Source organism: Stigmatopora argus, chromosome 1 (genome assembly GCF_051989625.1).
Source record: "Stigmatopora argus isolate UIUO_Sarg chromosome 1, RoL_Sarg_1.0, whole genome shotgun sequence".
Classification (NCBI taxonomy): Eukaryota; Metazoa; Chordata; class Actinopteri; order Syngnathiformes; family Syngnathidae; genus Stigmatopora; species Stigmatopora argus.
Window position 1 is genome coordinate 13724268 of NC_135387.1, and position 20380 is coordinate 13744647.

General features: G+C 42.2%; 2 protein-coding genes across 2 annotated transcripts in view; one reads left to right on the plus strand and one right to left on the minus strand.

Moving 5' to 3' along the window:
- Positions 1 to 20380, minus strand: part of gdap1l1 (ganglioside induced differentiation associated protein 1-like 1) — a 35189-nt gene that overhangs the window by 14625 nt on the left and 184 nt on the right. Inside the window, exon 2 of the mRNA XM_077598925.1 lies at positions 884 to 1240. Within this exon, the coding sequence (XP_077455051.1) occupies positions 884 to 1240 (357 nt within the window). The remainder of the gene's footprint in view (positions 1 to 883; positions 1241 to 20380) is intronic.
- Positions 4524 to 16354, plus strand: jph2 (junctophilin 2). Its single transcript, XM_077598898.1, has 6 exons — positions 4524 to 5213; positions 6810 to 7626; positions 13063 to 13181; positions 14199 to 15055; positions 15248 to 15348; positions 15434 to 16354. The coding sequence occupies exons 1-5, from the start codon at positions 4835 to 4837 to the stop codon at positions 15326 to 15328; spliced, it is 2253 nt and encodes a 750-aa protein (XP_077455024.1). The 5' UTR covers positions 4524 to 4834; the 3' UTR covers positions 15329 to 15348; positions 15434 to 16354.

A 20380-nucleotide genomic window follows, 5' to 3' on the forward strand; every position in this document is an offset into this window, starting at 1 on the left:
ATATATTTCATAGTATTTAGCCTATTGCCTGCCATTCACAAAGATAGCCATCCAATTCATTTAAAATAGGGGGAAACCGGAGTACTCGGAGAAAACCCACATAAGCACGGGGAGAAGATACAAATCTCCTCGCAGGAAAGACGGAACCCACCGGGGATTGAACGCTCAATCTCAGAACTATGAGGCAGACGTCCTCACCAGCATGTAATATACGTGTGTTCGATGTCCAAAAATGTAAAGCGCCAATACCCAAGGGGCAAAGGTGGCGCAGGTGGTTGAACGGGTCCCCCTTTGAGCGAAGGGAGGGGATTTGAACCAAGCTCCCACTTGTCGACGGCGCAAATCAGCTGTCTCGCTTCTGTCGGACCAGCCCAGGGCAGCGTTGGCTATACTACCATTGTAGCTTCTCATCGTCTCGTGTGGAGTGAATGAATAATGCTATGTAAAGTGTCCTGAAAAGCAGTCTACTATATAAATCCAATGCATGAATATTTGCCCTCTGTTCCATCCCATCGCAAGCTGGCTTGAGCTCATTGCAACTGTTGCAGTTCCTCAAATCCTACACATGTGAGCACACCGGTGCAAAGCCGGGTTGTTTTGGATGTCACGTCAATCCATAATTCAGGCTGTCGGGGGGGTTATCGGCTCCGAGGGAGAAGCAAGGTGGAGGAAGTGGCTGCAGATGATTGCTTTCACGGCCAGTATGGACAAAACGACGTGCTGCAGCATGCCCTGTCCAAAACGGAAGCTGCGCGCAGCTGTACGCACATCATCGCGTGCACATGCAGGAAGGAGCGACGCACGCAAAACAAAACCCAGTGGCATCCATCCATCCATCCACTCTGTAGCATAGCGGAGCCGCCTCCATTTTTGCACACCTTACCTTTTGCGAAGCGAAAGACTGCGTCCAGTGGTACAAAACCAGTCGCTCTTTGTTGAAAGCGTTGGGCTCCGCCGTCGGCTCGTCACACTCGTCGCCGTCTGTCGTTTTGCCGTCTTCGTCCATGGCGGAGATGGGCCACCAGCCGCAGTTGGTGGGGGTGACATGGTTGGAAGACGCCATGACAGAGCGGTTTGAGTGTGGAGGAGAGGAGAGGAGAGGAGCGAGGAGCGAGGAGGGGGGATGAGAGGGGAGGAAGCCACGGATGGGGGGGGGGCAGCATCGGTTGGGAGCGGGAGGTAGGGAGAGAGCGAGGGAGGGAAGGCTAGCGTGGCAGACGCTTGCCATGCGGCATCCTCGCTGAAAAAAAAATATTGATTAAGTCGGTCAGTTGTAAACATGTCACTATGTTTGCGCTGAAAGATGTTTTTTTTCTTTAAAATGATTCTTTGAATTTATTTGGCATTTTCCTGATTTTTAACTCCCTCTCTGCCATTAACAACAATAGATGATAGCTATCATTTGCTGTCAGCCTCAGAAAAAAATGCTCTGGGCACGCATACATTACTACGGGAAAAGAATTTGTAAATATCAAAAGCAGAAAAGGGGTAAATATTAAGACTCTTATAGCAGAGACTGGAATTCTGGGTGGGCACATATAGGTTGTTTACCCTTGTTTACCATTCTGGCTAAAATCACCCTTACTCACATTCACGTATTTTCTCTCATGCCAATTCATTCAATGTTGAAAGCAAACGGCCCATTTTCTTCAGCGGTTGCCAATTACTTCAATTAGACTTGAATGTTTTTGAGCGGCTGTGTTGAAAAGCATCCAAAAATAAAAAAGTTACTTATTGCAATAATCGTGATGGTAGGAAAGTATCCTTTAAGATTTCCCAAATGAAAATAGTTCAAGTGAGGGACAATTCACATCAATACCCCCATTACCTACCAAATTGGCCATCATAATAAGCATCCTGAGATTGGAATTGACTTGTAGCAAAGACTAACCAATATGCTTTGCGCCTTACTCTTTCTTATAAGAGAAGGAATTAGGCATCAGATATGCACAAATGAGAGTTATTTGTCAAATATTAAAACATTTACACATTGTTATTGAACAAATTAGAAATGTATCATATTCCACTTCAAATGAGACTAATATCACCACCAAATATAATTGTATAACTTCTCATCTTTCTGCGTATTCTAAAAGACAGGCAAAGATTAGCATTGTGTTTACTTATGACATCGAGACGTTGTAGTAAATCCAGTTGTAATGATAAATATTGCCCAGCAGAGGGAAGAAAAGAAAGAGGTTTCAGCAATTTTGAGCATTCATTCAAAAATAATGTATTACTCAACAACTAATTGATCAAGCATTTTGATTTGATTAGTATTGTTCCAATGCCTCGTTTATTTTGAATTAAACCTCAGAATTTCAGCCGGTTAACAATCTCCATTTTCTGCTGTACAGACGCTCCCCTACTTACGAACGAGTTAGGTTCTGAGCGATTGTTCATAAGTTGAATTTGTTCCTAAGTTGCTCAGTGCTATATTTTGTATTATAATTTCTGTTAAAGGCCTATATAAGTATATTGAAGCCTATACTATAAGTATATTGAAGGTTTATATAAGTGCATTTGTATGTTTAAGGCTTGTATAAGTAACACATTGGTTTGTACTGAAAAAAACATTTAATAAAATGGAGAGAATACATACAGTACTGTATACATACATTAGAGAGAGAGCGAGAGATTTACTAGAAACTGGCCGAAAGAAGCTATCTAATGACGATTGCAGTTTTCTTTTTTTCATCATAAATGATGCGGTAGCACTGTATGGCATCATTCAATTGATTTGCAAACTTTGTGCAACGTTCAATATTTGGGTCCTGCTGCTCGATCTTTATGTTTATAAATGGTACTGACGGTCGAACAATTCAAGTTGTATTCGCGTGCAACGCTCACTACTTTATCACGCGCATCAAGCTTCGTTATTATTGCCACTCATTTCAAATGAAATGGCTTGCCTCTTCCTTGTACCTCCCTCAATAGAAGCCTTTCGCTTTTCACCAACCATATTGAATAATGGATGCACGAGATATTTAATGATACAAATGAAAAAGGTTCTTTGCGCACTGGAGATACGTTCACGCACTTCCGCACTGCAACGAACTGGGCAGAGGAAGGTGGATGCTGGCTGAACTGAGCTCTCACAGCACCAGGCGTCGGTATTATCGGCGGAAAGAAGCACTACTCGGAAAAAGGCGCGCAATACAAAATCGAACTTACGAACATTTTTCGACATAAACGCAATTGGCAGACATGTTCGTATGTACCGTTGTTCGTAACTCGAATGTTCGTAAGTAGGGGAGCGTCTGTACTGCATGGAAGCAGAAAGATTATTGTTCAAAATAACACATTTTGAAACACTGCTTTTTACTTTGGCAAACAACTTCATTTTTTTGACATGTAAAACATAATCATTTCATGTTGATGCATTTTTTGAAATGTCAATTTGATACAACGTAATGTTTAAATTATTTCAAGTTGGCGCCTCAAAGGTTTCATTCATAGGCTGCATTTGAGGGCAATAGACGTCCAATTCATTTTGACAGGGAGGGAGTGGCAATTAATGATTGCTGTCAAATCTTCCATTAAAAAAACGATTGGATGTCATTTGCCATCAATGGCGGTGAATCTCTTAAAACTACATTTCATAGTTAATTTATTTTATATTCTCTTTGTTTGACATCTTTCGCTGTCGATGGCAGTGAATGTTTCTTCTATTGAAATTCTTGTGTGGAGTTTAAATGTTCTCCCTGGGCCTGCGTGGGATTTCTCCAGGTACTCTAGTTTCTTCCCACATGCCAAAAATGTAGTAGTAGGCTGGTTGAACACTTTAAACTGCCCCTAGGTAGGAGTGTGAACGTGAATGGTTGTCCGTCTCCTTGTGCCCTGCGATTGGCTGGCAACCAATTCAACGTGTCCCCCCCTTGTTGCTTGTAGTTGGCTAGGATAGAAAACAACCCCCAAGACTTTTGTAGGGATAAGTGGTATACAGAAAACGAATGAATAAAAAAAATCACGATAATTGCTAATATTTAACTTTTTAAGGACCAAAAATAGTCACTTGCTCTATAAACGGTTAAAGATCGTACCCTGTCCTCTTTAGAAACCACTGTGGACATTGACACCCACTTTATATATATATATATATATATATATATATATATATATATATATATATATATATATATATATATATATATATATATATATATATATATATATATATATATATATATATATATATATATATATATATATATATATATATATATATATATATATATATATATATATATATTCAATTATTATAACCATATTGATTTTAATGCTCTCTCCATTGACAGAAAATGGAGTGGTCTTTCTTTGCATTCCAACTTTTCATGTTACTATGCTGTAAGGAAGAAGAGCAGCCGACAAAGGCATGCGCCTTCATCCTAAAGAGGAAGACTCTGGCATGGCTCCTTGCAGGCAGCAGAGTAAGGATTGGGTCGTATTTTTGGAACGGTGTGTGTGTGTGTGTGCGCGCGTCGCCTTGTTAGGTGCGCTCAAATGCAGGGCGAGTCAGGAGACACACTGCTGGGTGGCAGGCAAAAGGGGAAAGGGGGATCTTCTCGACGACCACCCCGAAAGCCATGAAAGACCTTTGGCTTGTCAAGAAACAATCACAAAACCAGTGCAGTAAAATTCCGTTCATCCAGTATTCAAAACTCTTGAAGTAGAGGAGAAGTTTCTTTACGGATCTTCATGGACATGCTGAGAAATCCAAGAAGTGCGGACCCAGGCAAGTTGAAAAGTACTAAGGGCACCATGCAGTTTTGATATCAGGGGAAGGCCGGGAGCTTCTCGAGGTGCTTCTAATCTTTGGCTCCAAAGCGCCGAGATGAGCGGAGGTCGCTTTGAGTTTGACGACGGTGGAGCATACTGTGGTGGCTGGGAGGGGGGCAAGGCGCATGGCCACGGTATCTGCACCGGCCCAAAAGGCCAGGGCGAGTTCTCCGGATCCTGGAATTATGGCTTCGAGGTGGTGGGCGTCTATACATGGCCTAGCGGGAACACGTACGAGGGTTACTGGTCGCAGGGCAAACGTCATGGCCTGGGGGTCGAAAGTAAAGGTCACTGGATTTATCGAGGGGAATGGACGCACGGCTTCAAGGGGCGCTACGGCATCCGGCTCAGCGTCGGCAGCGGCGCCAAATACGAGGGGACGTGGAACAACGGACTTCAGGACGGCTATGGAACTGAAACCTACGCTGATGGAGGTAAAGGAGCTGATGATGTTTCATTTGATCTGGTTCAGCAGAACAATGGATTGATTGGATGTGATCATTTCATTTTTTCGAGAACAGATTTTCTCTTCACGATAACAACAGTAACAAATCTCGATTGATTGATTTCTTAAGAAATATGCCAGAAGAAAGAGTGATGTACTTATCATACCCACAGTTTAGCAATGACTCGGAAACAGTAAGTATCAGTTTGGTTTGGTGTAAATTTCATACGCTAAGAGTCCAAGATAGCAGCTGCACATGGGTTGCTATCGTCTTCGCCTCTTCGATCTTCAAGTGGTCAACTGTGAGTGGTTGACTGGCTCCCAGGGAGCTTCGTAGCCACAAAAACAAATTGGTGACTGCTGTTTCTGAGTCATTTCTAAACTGTGTAAATTGTGGGTACAGATTACTAAACTATAGTCACAGTTTAGTCAGCTGTGGCCCCTCATTATTAAACTGTGGGTACAGTTTAGCAATCTGTACCCACAGTTTAGCAATTCCCACAGATCACTTTTAGTGTTTCTTTCAATAGGTGCCAATTTCAGTTGTTTTCCTACCTTGCGCTTAGAGTTAAGGTCAGTTTAGTACACATTCTAACTTTTTTGTCTCCTAAATATTTGACCTTTGGAAGAAAAGTATGCGTACATTTCTCAATAAACACAACAAATGGAACATGTGCATATAGTCACCACACAAAGATGTTGAAAATGTGAGTGCAAATGAATGAAATAATATCTTTCTGTATACGGGTACTGCCACTGACTGACGGCCAATACAAAAAGATAAATTTAAATAACATTTAAAATCCACATAATAAAACCATTACAACCTCGTAGCACCTTATAAGCAGGTTTTACAAGGTATTATCTGAATATTTATTATTTCAAGGGCTTGTAAACAGGGAATTTAACGGTCTCAAGTCACCCAAAACGTCACCTCATTTGCATTCCAACTAGTATTATCTTTGAGTTAAGAAAGTTTGAATGTTCACGACTATGCAATGATATGGCATGTGCTGTGGAAAAAAATAGACAACATATTTCCCTCCCTTCCCAGCTGAATCATCAGCTATGAGGACAGGCTGTTGGACGTTACGAGGGAGGGTTGTTGGGCGATTGTACCAAATGTGTGCATGTAATAATAGCTCAAAGCCCCCCTGCGTGCCCTGCTGGCCTCTCTGCCGTTTTGCTATAATCCACACGCGTGTCCATTTTAGCATGAGAGCCAATGACCAGTTGACTTCTCATGGCAAAATATAACATGCTTTGTATACATATTTGTGCAGTGCTTTACAAATGTTTTACACCAGCTCAAAATGTAATTGGCACTACAAGTACTACAATAAAAACAGATGTTACTATATAGGCAGAGTAAATAGTGATCGGATCCAGAAGAGTTTATCATTCTTAAATTGAAAATGATGTTAACTTTCACTGCCATTGACAGCTATTTACATCAAATTGACTTCAATTGAAAAGGTTGGCTGTGGAACTAACTAATGGAATCAGTACAGTTGGAAAGAAACTAGGTTCGAGCTTTAAAGGATCCGTCGATTCAAAATAAGCAGTCCCCATTTTATCTTTTCAGGTACTTTCCAGGGTCAATTCACAGGTGGTATGCGACACGGCTACGGGGTCCGTCAGAGCGTCCCCTATGGCATGGCAGCCGTGGTCCGTTCGCCTCTCCGGACTTCCCTAACCTCCCTACGCAGCGAGCACAGCAATGGCACCGTCCTGCAGCAAGACATCCCCACCATCACCACCACAAGTGTGTCCGGCGAGGAGACTCCTGTTGCCACCCCATCCCAACTGGGTCCATCGCGGGGAGGCTTTGCCCTCACTCTCCAGGTGGACCCCGATTCAATGAGGCCCAAGAAGAAAGGTCTGTTTCGCAGAAGCGCTCTCCTGGGTAAACTCAAGAAATCCGATTCGAGCACCTCGCTCTCTAGTCAGAAGAGCAAGATCAGTTTCTTGAGGACGGAATCGGCTTTGAGCTCCAACGCCAGCGACACCAACTCCACCATCAGCATGGGGGACGAAAGCGTGGCGGGAGCCGAAGACTTCCCCCCTGTGGAGGCGGACATCGATGCAACCACCACAGAAATCTACATGGGTGAATGGAAGAATGACAAGCGTTCGGGATATGGAATAAGCGAAAGATCCAGCGGCCTCAAGTACGAAGGCGAGTGGCTGAACAACCAAAGACACGGCTACGGTTGCACCACCTTTGCCGAGGGCGGCAAAGAAGAGGGCAAGTACATGAACAACATGCTGGTGAAGGCTGTGAAGAAGAGAATGATCCAACTGAAAGGAACCAAAATCAAACAGAAAGTGGAACGGGCCGTGGAGGGCGCTCAGCGGGCTGCCGCCATTGGCAAGCAGAAAGCAGAAATTGCTGCTTCAAGGTAAGAGTAAGCTAAATTTTCATTTTCAAATCTTACCTACATCAATATTTACGGTTTTTCCAACAACAAGCTACTTTTCCTTCCAATGTGGGTTACATGATCAAGGTGATCCTATAGCGTTTACTTGAGGTAGAACATATATATGGTGGATGCTTCCGTGGGTTAATAATGTGTTGGTTGCCTACTTGTAGTTACAAATTTAAACACTATATCTTTTGTGACACTAGTCATGGAACCTTTCAGGCAAGTCTCGTACGGTAACTTCCAGGAACAAACCAGGCTAAGCATAGCTCCTCCTTCACCCACAAAGGTATTCAATAGTTGAGGATAGTCTCTTCACATTTCCTTAACACCAAATAGTGGTTTTCCACTAGCAAGCAGTGGTAGCATGAATAGAATAGAAAATTATTAAGGATGCCAAATGATTGTTTTAATTAAAAAAAAAAAGACTGCACACACGGTCATCTAGCAAATCAGAAAAAAAATAATGAATAAAAAAAGAAACAAATATAATGGTAAAACAATGCAATAAAGCTATGGTTGATGTATTGACTGATGTACTTTTTTTCAGATATATATTGTCCTATGAACAGTGCTTGCATACATATGCAATTTGTACATGTGAGGTAGAACTGCCAAAAACACAGTGGCTCTTTTTCCTCCAACGTTAACTGCACACATCATTTTTACATAGTCTTGGAGTATAAGAATGGATGTAGTATTATTTTTGATTGCAATTGTTAGGAGAGCTTCTCTACAGTCTTGATGAGACTTGGTTCACTAACTGAGTACAGTAATACTTTGTTCTTATTGTCCATAATCCATCTGTGACCGTACAAGGTGTTTTATGTTGTGCACCTGAAACGGTCCGATTGTTTACTTCAGAATGACTTCTACTGACAAACTGCAGACTACCAACCAAGCACACAGAAATCCAAATATTTCCCTTCATGTATAAGCACTATTCAAGAGTTATGGAAGAGTTTTGATTGCAGACTCTGCTGACTTTAGGTTTTCACAATGAGTTTGTGCCAGGATGACTATGGTTCCATTGTTGTGCCACTGCCTAATTCATTTCCACACCTCCAATCACCAAGATGTGTTCATCCTTGCAGTGTCAAACAAGTACTCTATAATGATATTACCACTTTCAGATGCATTGTTAGATGAGTGCAAACCAAGACAAAAATACAATTTTCTGACTTATTTTTTGAAAATGGCAGCCCCAAATCGCCGTCATAAATGGATTATTTCTTCTAAATAGTTCCAGGAACCATGTTACCAGTATGCAGATGCATGTCTTAACAGATGCTTAACTCCTCAGTTGAAGATACCCACACCTCAAAGATAGGTAAGAATTATTTTGAGGTGGAAAATATGCAGATTCTGGACAGGGAAGACATGTTTTGAAAGAAGACCACCTAGATAGTGGAAAAATGATCTCCTATCCTCTCAAATTCTCCCAAGAGACCCAATAACAAATATGTGGAATATTTGGCACTGGCACTGGGAGTGAAACACAAAGAGGGAGTTTCCAGTAACTGTCGTTGAAGACAGCGGCCATTCTGGATGGAATAATTAAGACTTTTGTAATCCATGCCAAAAGACACGATTCAGAAGGGTAGATAGTTGAACCGATTCAGCACCAAAGATGTGCATTTACCTCTAATGTTTTTTTTTTTTCACGAGGAAGGTTGTAGGAATGTAGCTGCTTTTCTGCGAATTCCCAATTTATAGACAAGGGCAATGCATTGGCTGCCATTCACGGGAATGGACATCCAATCCATTCGAATTGGGAGGGCTGGCCGTGAATGATCCCGTTTCAATGCCCCCGACGACTCGAGACGGTCAATTCATTTGAAGGGCTGACATGGAAGGGAGCTGCTTTTGGAATGTGGTATGTGAAACTGTAATATAGTAAGTGTTGAAGCATGGTATGTATGTTGTTATATAAGCACAGGTGGAGACATGACACATCTGTTCCTGGTTTCCTCATTCTTTCATCTAATCTGGTGTCAGTGGAGATGGGTTAAAAAAAGACTTGTCCTCTCCAACCGTGTTACGGCCTCGCCAACGTTCAGACGCTGCGTGGACATTGTTCTGATGTGTGTGCTGGCGAACGGTCGTCTGGGGGGGTCTTGTGTGTCGGGACAGGCTGTTAATGACGCACACTCTGGGGCCCCGTTGTCACGGAGGAACCCTGACTAAATAAGGACAGACGCACACTTGCTGTATCACAATCACAGGGGAATGCAACAGCTGATTATACCCCGACCCTATCGCTATCTTGCCGCCAAATTTTGCTCACTCTTACTGTTTTCTTCAGATCAACATTGTATTTCTGTATCTTCTTGGTTAAAAATGGACGGTGTAATGTTATCTGTGTGCCGTAAAATTTCCAGACGACGGCAGCTCACTATAAGCCGTTGCTAACAATTACAGGTCACAGAACTAGGTCCATCTTGCGTCAGTTGTGGTGTCAAATGATTCCATGGATATAAATATGACACACCTCATAAGCAAGTACTCATGTGACAAATGAGTAGAGTATAACTGTACCTAGCACAGCCACATTTTGTGGGGCCGCGGTATGCTGTACTGCTGATCTATGCAATTTATGTTGGAGGAACATCATCAGCTTGTATCATTTGCTTACAAAATCAAGTTGGGACCTGATGAGTGATAGTCTATTTTTTGAACGTTTTCAATGTGACTGCTGAGGTGAAGAAGAAATGTTTCACTAAAATCAAAGCAATGCCGGAATAATGAGGGTTAAATTAAGTAATGGGCTCCATTTTTAAATTATTTAAGAGTATTTCAGTAGAGGTAAGTTTATTTAATTTGGTGAATTCTAGAATTTTTCCAAAATATATATAAGATTTTAGATAACCTTTAGGGAGTGTTTCAATCGAATTCATTAAATTATGGGGACAATTGAGTATGTCGTGGAGTGTTTAGCCAACTTCAAAGAAGTATTTCAGAGAATCTAAGAATAATTAGTTCACCTTTGAGACCATTTGAATTTTTAAGTCATATTGTACATTAACGGGCTTGGGCCTACTTTACAACTGTATTTTCGTGCTGGGCTATATGTTGGTAGTTAAAGAGGCAAGGATTTTATAGGTGCTATTTCGTGTGAAAAGTTTGCGATCTACTGCAATAAAAATTTAGTTTGGGTAACGAATTTGTCATGTTTTTAGATTAGATTAGAACTTTATTTCGTCCCGTATTCGGGAAATTTCTTGGTTGCAGTAGCAAGACAGACACAAGACACACAAGACATTGTAGACCTAGGTAAGAAACTGGAGCCACTCTTTTGCATTCGCTCTCCCTTCCCCCACACTCCACTTAAAAAGGGCTCTTCACACAGTTCCAGTGCCACATGCCGCAAGGACAGAATATCTCACCATCTACAGGACAAAAAACAGATCAACCATGAGAAGTCCTTTATAATTTACAAAGATAATATACACATGTATTCTAGTATTGCACAAGACAGAATGGGTTACTAGCAAAGTCGACTCGATGCAGTCTAGTTTAAGCGTTGGGCTCAACTTTTCTTGTACAAAATTGCCCAAGGCCTATTTCAATATGCAACAATGTTTTCGGGAGTGTGACGACAAGAGCCATCACCCAATCAGTAAGGGGCTAATATTTACTGGTCTAGTGCATCAAAGTATACTTGAATGAAATGTAGCATTGAATTGAATTGAATTGAATGCCTCTATTGTCATTATGTGAGTATAATAAGATTTAAAATATGATATTTAATTTTATTTATTATAATTAATGAATTTAATATGGGCTATTTGCTGTTGAGCCCATTGTTTACATGTAACACTGTTGGCCCTCCTGCATTTTGACAAGTTGACAGTCTATTTAAGAAATGCATGTCTATTTGGGTTTTATATTTCTGCATCTTTAAGCGTATTTTATGTTTTTATATATGACAAGGATAACCCATCACGCCCCCCTTAGTTGTTGTGTAGCTAAAACTAAAATAATAAGTCAAAATCTGGTGCAAGCCTTTAATAATGATTATTGTGTGGGCGTGTTGGACATAATAAAATTAATTAAATTGGTGAATGAAGTTTATTAGTTCAAGCAAAAATTATTTTTCTCTTTTTCCCTAAAGAAAATAAATCTAAATTTTAAGAGTCTGTTATCATGTTTGACAAGTTTTACTCATCAGGAGTTAAGCCTTTTCAAGCATTCTTTGAAAAACAAAACAACTATTTTCGCTGAACAACATCAATATTAATCGACAAGTAGCAAGAGACCGTCTGTCGCTACGGTCTCTTGGCCATGAGTAACTGGCAACACACCAGTAGAGCCCACCAGCTGCCATTTGGTCAGCGATTAAACACGATCTTGTGTTTGGAGGAAATTACGAACCCGATTCAGTTGATACGCGGGAACCAATAAAGATGTGAGTCATGCGTCAGGGGCGGGGGGCATTGAACTTCAATGCTTTCTCAAATGGGAAACATGAAATTGGATGTGACCAAAGCCAGTGTGAAACCTGAATTAGTAACAAGAGATGCAGACATTAAATTTAGTCAAGAAATGGGCATGAAAATAAAATTTGTCGTTTAATTTTATGCAAAAAGTTCACTGCTCTTCATTTCAGCAATGACAGTATGCCCGGTGAGGTCTTAGCGTTTTGGCATTAGTCCGAAAATGTCCAACTTTCCCTGCTGTTATGATTTTCTCTACTTTGTATTCCTGTGATATGAAAGTGACCTCATTCAGTGGCAGAAAATTTGTCTGAATTCCAGCCAGTTTAGGGTTTGGTCTTCTTTCCGTTTCATGTCAGCTAGGATAGGCTCCAGAACCCAATGACCCTGACCTGTACAAGCATAGAAAGTTTTGTTTCTTGTAGTATTATGAAAGCATATGGAATTGTCAGAAATAATGTACTTTATCTTGTTGCAAAATAAAAATTTTGCTTGCTATAATACAATAAACCTTTTTCTTCTAGTGTTTCTTCATGGTGCATTTGTTTTTTGTATTTTTTGGGGGGTGGAACTTGGTGTTAAAAGTTTGCAGAGCACTGTATTATACAATAAACACTTACTTACTGGCTATCGCCAACAAAAAGTGTCCAGGCAGAACAGCATGTGTTATAAAATGTTAGGTTAACTCGCTCCCTCAAGTTTTTCTATGCTTCAGACTTTCTGAATGCATGCAGACAGGTGGAACACTGTCAACTTCAGGAGTGTCTAATTGTTCCCATGGGACGCACCAAAGGGGGCTATTTTCAGCTGAGTGTGAGGTTACACTTTGTCAAGTGAGTCAGTGGTAACAAATCAACAGCGGCCTCCAACGTTCATACATATTCAGTTACGAAATGCAAGTTCACAGGGACAATCGCGACTATTTGTTATTAGTAATAATGAATATTGCCACATGTGCCCTTTCCCTGCCTCCCTTTAGGTCCACACATGCCAAGGGCAAGGCGGAAGGAGCTGATCAAGCCGCCCAGGCCTCCAACAGCGAGTCCTGCATCGCCAGGCTGGTGGCCAAAGAACTTTCACCTACCTTCTACCAGCCAGGTGAGTGGACACCATCATTGGGTTACCCCTACTTTGAGTGTTATGGTCACCATCTTGAAATCCTAATTGAACACGTTTTGAAAGTGTGACTTGATGTCCAAACCCTCTCTTAAAAACCTGCTTAACTCCTTCACTGCCACGGGCATTTCTATTCAACAGCTTGCTGCCACAGGGGAATACAGTATTTTTTTAGTACGACATGTACACTTCTATATCAGCCGAGTCTGGAAGAGGGTTTTGCCCAGGTTGTTTTTAAAATTAAAGCTTGTGAAAAACATCATACGGCCAGATCGTTAAAATCCAAACAGAGGAAATGGAATGTAAATGTGAGCGCAAATATGAGTTCCTGTGTCAATTGCAGCTGACGAACTTCTCAAGGTTTTAGTGGCTCGTCTCTGTACTTGTAGCTCGACCTGGCCCATCCTCTGCTGAGGCCCACTGCCGAGGTCATCACATTTGAACGTCTAAAAAAAGGAACTCCGGGATCATATTAGTTTCATTGCCCGTCTAGTAACACAAGCAAATACAGCCATACAAAAGGAGCAGTCTTTTTTCCTGGTCTTGCTTTTTCCCCTTTCTGAGTGTGAGCAAGAAAACATTAGAAAAAGCAAGGTAAATTGGACAGATCTAAGTCCATGTGTGCATTCCTGGGGATTGCCAGACTACATGACAGTAAATGAAATCTTACTTGTAAGACAACAATTTAAAAACATGATTTTGTGAAACTTGTCATTCCTGTACTTTTATTTTAAGTAAACATACATTTTGCACAATAACTAGTAGCTTTTGTTGGACCGTATTCCTAGTCATATAGTGGTCAAAACACACAATTATTAGGATTTCTACAAGTGTAGATACAGGTTAATATCACTTTTCTCAATTAAAATGAATGTGGAAGAAAAATAAATAAATAAGATAGTCCAAGCTTGTTTTGCATAAACCTCAGAAGTCGTGTCACTTGCATGCCAAGGTATTACTGAGGTTATTTAACAGGCTAATTCAATTGATCCTGCACAGGTCCGGAGTATATGAAGAAGAGAGCAATGCCAGAAGTTGGGGAAGGAAGTGAAAACACCGACATAGTCATGCATGAGTCACTGTTGGCTGAGGAGGAGCTTGCGCCAACACCACCAGAAAGCCCGCTTGTGAATGAACTTGACCGCCTCATGCCTGGATCTTCCCCGGGACGCACCCCTTCCCCCAGTCCAGGCATCTTCATCAAGGAAGACCCAAAGCTCCTCGGTCCTAGCAACTGGAATGATGAAAAAACGAGTAAAGCCAGCGGCAGTAAAAGCAGCAGTAAACCCAACAGCAGGCCTGGTAGTCGTCCCACCACACCCTCCCTCCCTGTTTCAACTGCACCAGAGAGCACCGGTGGTCGCAATCTGTCCAGAACCCCGAGTCGCCATAGCACCAAGAATGAACAGGGATCCGACATGGAGATCAAACCTTTGCAGAAATTCGATCCAGAGGTGAATATTCCAGACAACGTGTCCGCAACACAATCAGGAAGGAACAGCTTTATTGATCCAGATGAAGAGGAAAACTTGGCCCCTGGTGCTATCACTGAATGGAAAGCCAATGATCTGAAGCCCATGAAAAGCCCGGCAGTCCTCGATCGAGAGCCGTCGTGGCAAACGAACAGGCTTTCTGTCAAAGCGGAATCCAAAGCGCCATCCAAACGTCAAGCCACTCCTTCCCCATCCCCAAAGCCTGCAGTCAACCATGAACCCAAGCCAGTAGCCAAGCCTGTGGAAGCCAAGAGCAACAATGCCAAGCCTGCCTCAAAAGTCGATTCCAAAGCCGAAGCCCGACTGAAGGCGCCAATGTCGAATTCAAACAATGAAATGACTGCAGAGTCTTCAGAGCAGGAGGTAAGAAAGCAGATGCTGAGATTACCCCACTGGTGTGGGAAATTTGGCTGGGTCAACTTAAGTGAAAGGGTGGTCTTTCATACTGTTTGTATGGGTTTAATAGTAATGCAGTATTGTGAACACTCTCATAGAAGGATTTAGGAGATGTTATTCCATTGACTCCTTAGATTGACATGTTCTTTTCTTCTCAAGAGCCCCAACACCATCATGATCTGCATGGTCATCCTGCTCAACATAGGTTTGGCCATTCTGTTTGTGCACATTTTGTCATGAGGCCTTTGTCGCCACTCCAGGTATGGCAAGCACATGATTTATTCCGTCTGTGTGTTTTATAAACGTAACAGTGAGAAAGGCCAAAAATAGCTTTTGTTGCTGCAGGTCATCATCAGCTTTGTAGTGAGACCGCCTGCCTCCACAGCATTCAGACCAGAGCGCAAAGAGACGTGAAGAGAAAACAGATGCCTTGCTAAAACGGCAGCAGTTCCTCTTCTCTGATGTTCGTCTACACTCCTGTGAGAAGCTAGGTTAGCAGTCCTCTACAAAGAACTGAGAACTTGAAGGACACTGAATGATTGCAATGGCTGAGTATGAAGTTTCATTGATAAAATTGGGGAGGGCAGGAATGTCGAATGTTGCGGTGCTTCCACTGGAGGAGCAGCAGATGCACTGATGAAGTCTACTTTCAGATTGGAATGTGGCAGTGTATCAAGAGTTAACAAACCAAAAATAAAATCTTCCATTCAACTTGCTCTCCCAACACGAAAGGTTATTGAAGATACTAACCCCTCCCTCCCAAATTGTCTTATACAGCAGATTGAATAATGGGCCAACACTTCAAACAGTGAGGCTAGGCCAAATGCTCAATTCCTTGATGCAGTATTGGCTAACATAAAAGAAATCAGTCTTAATGTTGAGAAAATGTAAGGTTTTTCTATTTTGGATCAGTGTTTGGTGTGGTTGGACCACAGCTACAACTAAAGAAAAACAGCAAGTTCATTTTACTGTATGTACACATGGGTTTGCTATTCATGCTTTCATTAAAGTTTTGGTCCTGCAACAAAGCAAGGTTTTTGGCCGAATGTAACCACCCAGTGTGCCAGGTTCTACAACAACTTTTCAGACCGTCGGAGGGTATTAAGAGTTCATCTCACTGGCCTGGAGACAAGGTGGTGACCTGATGGTGCCTGGAGTGTCCACTGGTAATGGGCAAGTCTTTGCGACATTTCCTGGAGGCCGACTGGGTTGCCAAGGAGTGGAGTGAATTTGAAGATTTTTTTTTACAGGGGACTTTTCAAGTCTCTAAAGCAGGGGTCCCCAAACTTTTTCCTGTGAGGGCCACATAACCTTTCCCTTCTCTGATGGGGGGCCGGTGTCAGTTTGTAACAGAAAAAGTGTGACGATCGTAGGGGAGCTCAAAAAATTTATTGTTTTCCAGAAAGCCACACAACCAAATAACCCTTTCCAGGTTCTTTACAGAAAAAAAGTCAGGAAACAAATAATAACACTATTAATGAAATAAATAATAACTAAATAACCCTCTCTGAGTTCTTCACAGAAAAAAACAGGAAATAAATAACACTATTTATGAAATAAATAATAACTAAATAACTCTCTCTGGGTTCTTCATAGAAAAAAAAAGCCATGGAACATTAACTTTCTGTTGTGCCATGCACAATCTTCTCCCTTTGCTCTGAAGTTTATGCACGACACCACAACCGTCATTACAGAATCCCACGTCAACATTTTGCAGCACAGTGCTTGCTGGTGAATTTGGCAGTGGACTCGTAGCGGGGCGATGAGACCCCTTTTTTCCAACTCCCGGTTCATGCGTCCCATTATTAGACCGCGAGTTTCAGCCACCATGCTAGGAGCCCCGTCAGTCGTGATGCTAGCTAGCTTTAACCAGTCCAGGTCCAACTTCTCCATGGTTTGGCACACTTTTTCAAAAATATCCTCTCCCGTTGTAGTCCATTTGAGACTTTGGAGGGCTGCCAGATCCTCGCAAATCTCAAAGTTTGCGCTAACTCCACGAATAAAAATGAGCAGTTGCGCTGTGTCTTGCACGTCCGTGCTTTCATCCAGTGCTAATGAAAAAAAGTCAAATTCTTTCGTCTTCTGCTGCAGCTGGGCATATACATTACTCCCGATTTCTTCAACGCGTCTGGCGATTGTACTCGCCGACAGACTTACGGCATTAAATGCATCTTTCTTCTCGGGACACACTTCCTCCACGACAACATCCATACATTTCTTAAAAAACTCAACATCAGTGAAAGGCTTACCGTTGCTTGGTAACGGATGCCTGGTTCAGCTGAGCTTGGCGTAGAAATGTAGTCTGCTGAGATAATATTCCAACTTTTAGCTTTGAGAGTTTGTCTGCTCGTATTTGGCCTTGCACGCTATCGTACTTGTCTTTGTGACGGGATTCATAGTGCCGGCGAAGATTGTATTCTTTGAATACTGCCACCGTCTCTTGACAGATGAGAAAAACAGCCTTTTCTTTGCATTTAACAAAAAAATAATCGTTTGTCCACTGCAGGTTAAATACCCTGCATTCTGAATCAATTTTTCTCTTAACTAACCTTTTCGCCATTATTCCGTTCTCAAACAGGTTCCGGTTGCACAGTTTTTATATGCTTGAATAGCATCGCAATAGTGATGGCCCCAGGGCTCCGCCCTCACCTGCGATCGTCCAGATGTCTCGCTAACAATCTGCTCACGCATGCAACGGTGGAATGCCCGCATGCATCAAAGGCAAACACTCTCCCCGCGCATGTCACCAAAGGAGCAATGCGAAGGCCCGCTTCACTGGGATGATTTGTGGGCTCAGCAGGGGTGCAATGAACCAAACACAAGATTAAAACGTCCCAGTCTTCAAGGCCAAATAGGAAAATAAATCCGATAGCGTCTCTGGTATTGTTCAGAGGGCCGGTCCAAATGTGCCGGCGGGCTGCATCCCAAAAAAAAAAAAAAAAAATTAAAAAAAATTAAAAAAAAAAAAAAAAAAAAAACGATAGCGTCTCTGGTATTGTTCAGAGGGCCGGTCCAAATGTGCCGGCGGGCCGGATCCGGCCCGCGGGCCGTAGTTTGGTGACCCCTGCTCTAAAGGGTCTCGGGGATATCACGGACACTCTCTGTCTGACAGACCACACGGCAGAAACAGCGCTGGGTCAGACGGACTTGGACGCGAATCAGTCTCAGTGAGAGGTCGTCCAAATTAGAGGGGTGGCAATATTCTGAGTCACGGTCGCTGGCCAGTCGTGGCAACCTCTCCACCAGTGGGATAGGCCCTCTAAGCACCACTTGATATTTTGTTTTACTGTAATATCTATTATGACGTCTGCCAAGCATAAAAGTTTGACAACAATTCAGAAATATGCAGTGCCCCAAAACAATTGGTCATATTAAAACTTTTTAGACAGAATAATATGGTTCAAATTATCTACTGAAAAAACATCCCTGACCCCCATCTAACGCTTCCAATTGAATTATAATTTGTTTAAAATTGCCATGCCGCAACAACAACCCGAAAATGAGTATAGGTACACCACACCAAGTGTTACCAAATACTGATTATATACAGTATATGCCATCGACATAACGCTCTTTTAGGAGCTTTAAACTAATTTGAATGTATTCCACGGGAGACTTAAAGCTAGAAAATGGAAACCGGGAGCTTGCAAAGAACAGTGACTGGATTGTGTTAGCCTGTGAGCTTTTAGTATTGACTTTGTTACATAAAGGGAAAAAGTGTTTTGCGCAGCTGTCAATTCAGTGCCTGATGTGTTTTACAGCTTAACGTGTTTTGTAAGCATGACAACACTATGTGTATGTACCGGATTGACACATAACCTGCATCAGCATTCACGTGCAAGAAAAAATAGGGCTTTGATTACCTCCTTATTGTATGATGGAGAATTTGTTTTGTGACTCCATGTCTTATAATGTTAGTTCACCCAACGTTACAATAGATGAAGTTAAATGTGTTGCAGCAATCAAGTAGCCTGAGGTAGTGCGATGATGATTGTTGCCAAGTAGCACAGTTTAATTTTAAAAATCTGCAATTTCTATTTTGTGTATTGCACAAAAAACTATTTTAGTTGTTAAATTAAACAATTTACATAACAAAAAGTGTCATTTTCTGTGATTTGTCATATAACTTGTTTACCATTAAAGTGAGTGGCCCGGCGGATTGAGTGGTTAGCGCGTCGGCCTCACAGTTCTGGGTGCCTGGGTTCAAATCCAGGTTGGTTCACCTGTGTGGAGTTTGCACACGGGGCTACGTGGGTTTTCTCCAGGTACTCTGGTTTCCTCCCACATTCCAAAAACATGCATGGTAGGCTGATTGGACACTCTAAATTGTCCCTAGGTATGAGTGTGAGTGTAAATGGTTGTCTGTCTCCTTGTGCCATGCGATCGGTTGGCCACTGATTCAGGGTGTCCCCTGCCTCTGGCCTGAAGTCAGCTGGTATAGGCTCTAGCACCCCCCACGACCTTAATGAGGATAAAGCGGTTCAGAAAATGAATGAATCCCATCAGAGTGGAGAGACCTCAATATAACCTAAAAAAAATAAGTTGAGTGCAGGAGTATTTGCGTATATAAAGCAACTGCCTGTGTAGCAGCTCTTTTGCTTCTCTTGGCCCAGTTTTAGATGGGATCCCTCCAATGTCTCATCTCTCATCTCATTTACTGAACCCCTTTTATCCTTATTAGTGTCGCAGGGGGTGCTGGAGCCTATCCCAGCTGACTCCGGGCCAAAGGCGGGGTACATCCTGAATCGGTGGCCAGCCGATCGCAAGGGAACAAGGAGACGGACAACCATGCACACTCATACCCATACCTAGGGGCAATTTAGAGTGTATAATCAGTCTACCATGCATGTTTTTGGAATGAGGGAGGAAACCCGATTACCCAGACAAAACCCACGCGGACCCGGGGAGAACATGCAAACTCCACACAGGTGGACCGACCTGGATTTGAACCCAGGACCCCAGAGCCCACTCGCACCACCGGGCCGGCCCCCTCCAACGTCAATTATTCTAATATGCTACAGGAGTGGTGCGATCATCTGATCCCTGTTGACTGACCAGAAACATATATGCTTTATTATATTATCACAAACGTATGAGTAGTCTGTAATGACACAATACAAAATGTTGATATGACCATAATTTTACTTAATTTTACTACACAAAAGCATAGGTGGGAGGATAATTTATATTTAGACAGGTACATATTACACAAACTTTATTTCTGGCTTTCACTGCAGTATTTACTGATAGTTGGTCCTGCATTTATTTTTTGGGAAAAGAAAAAAGTTTCTT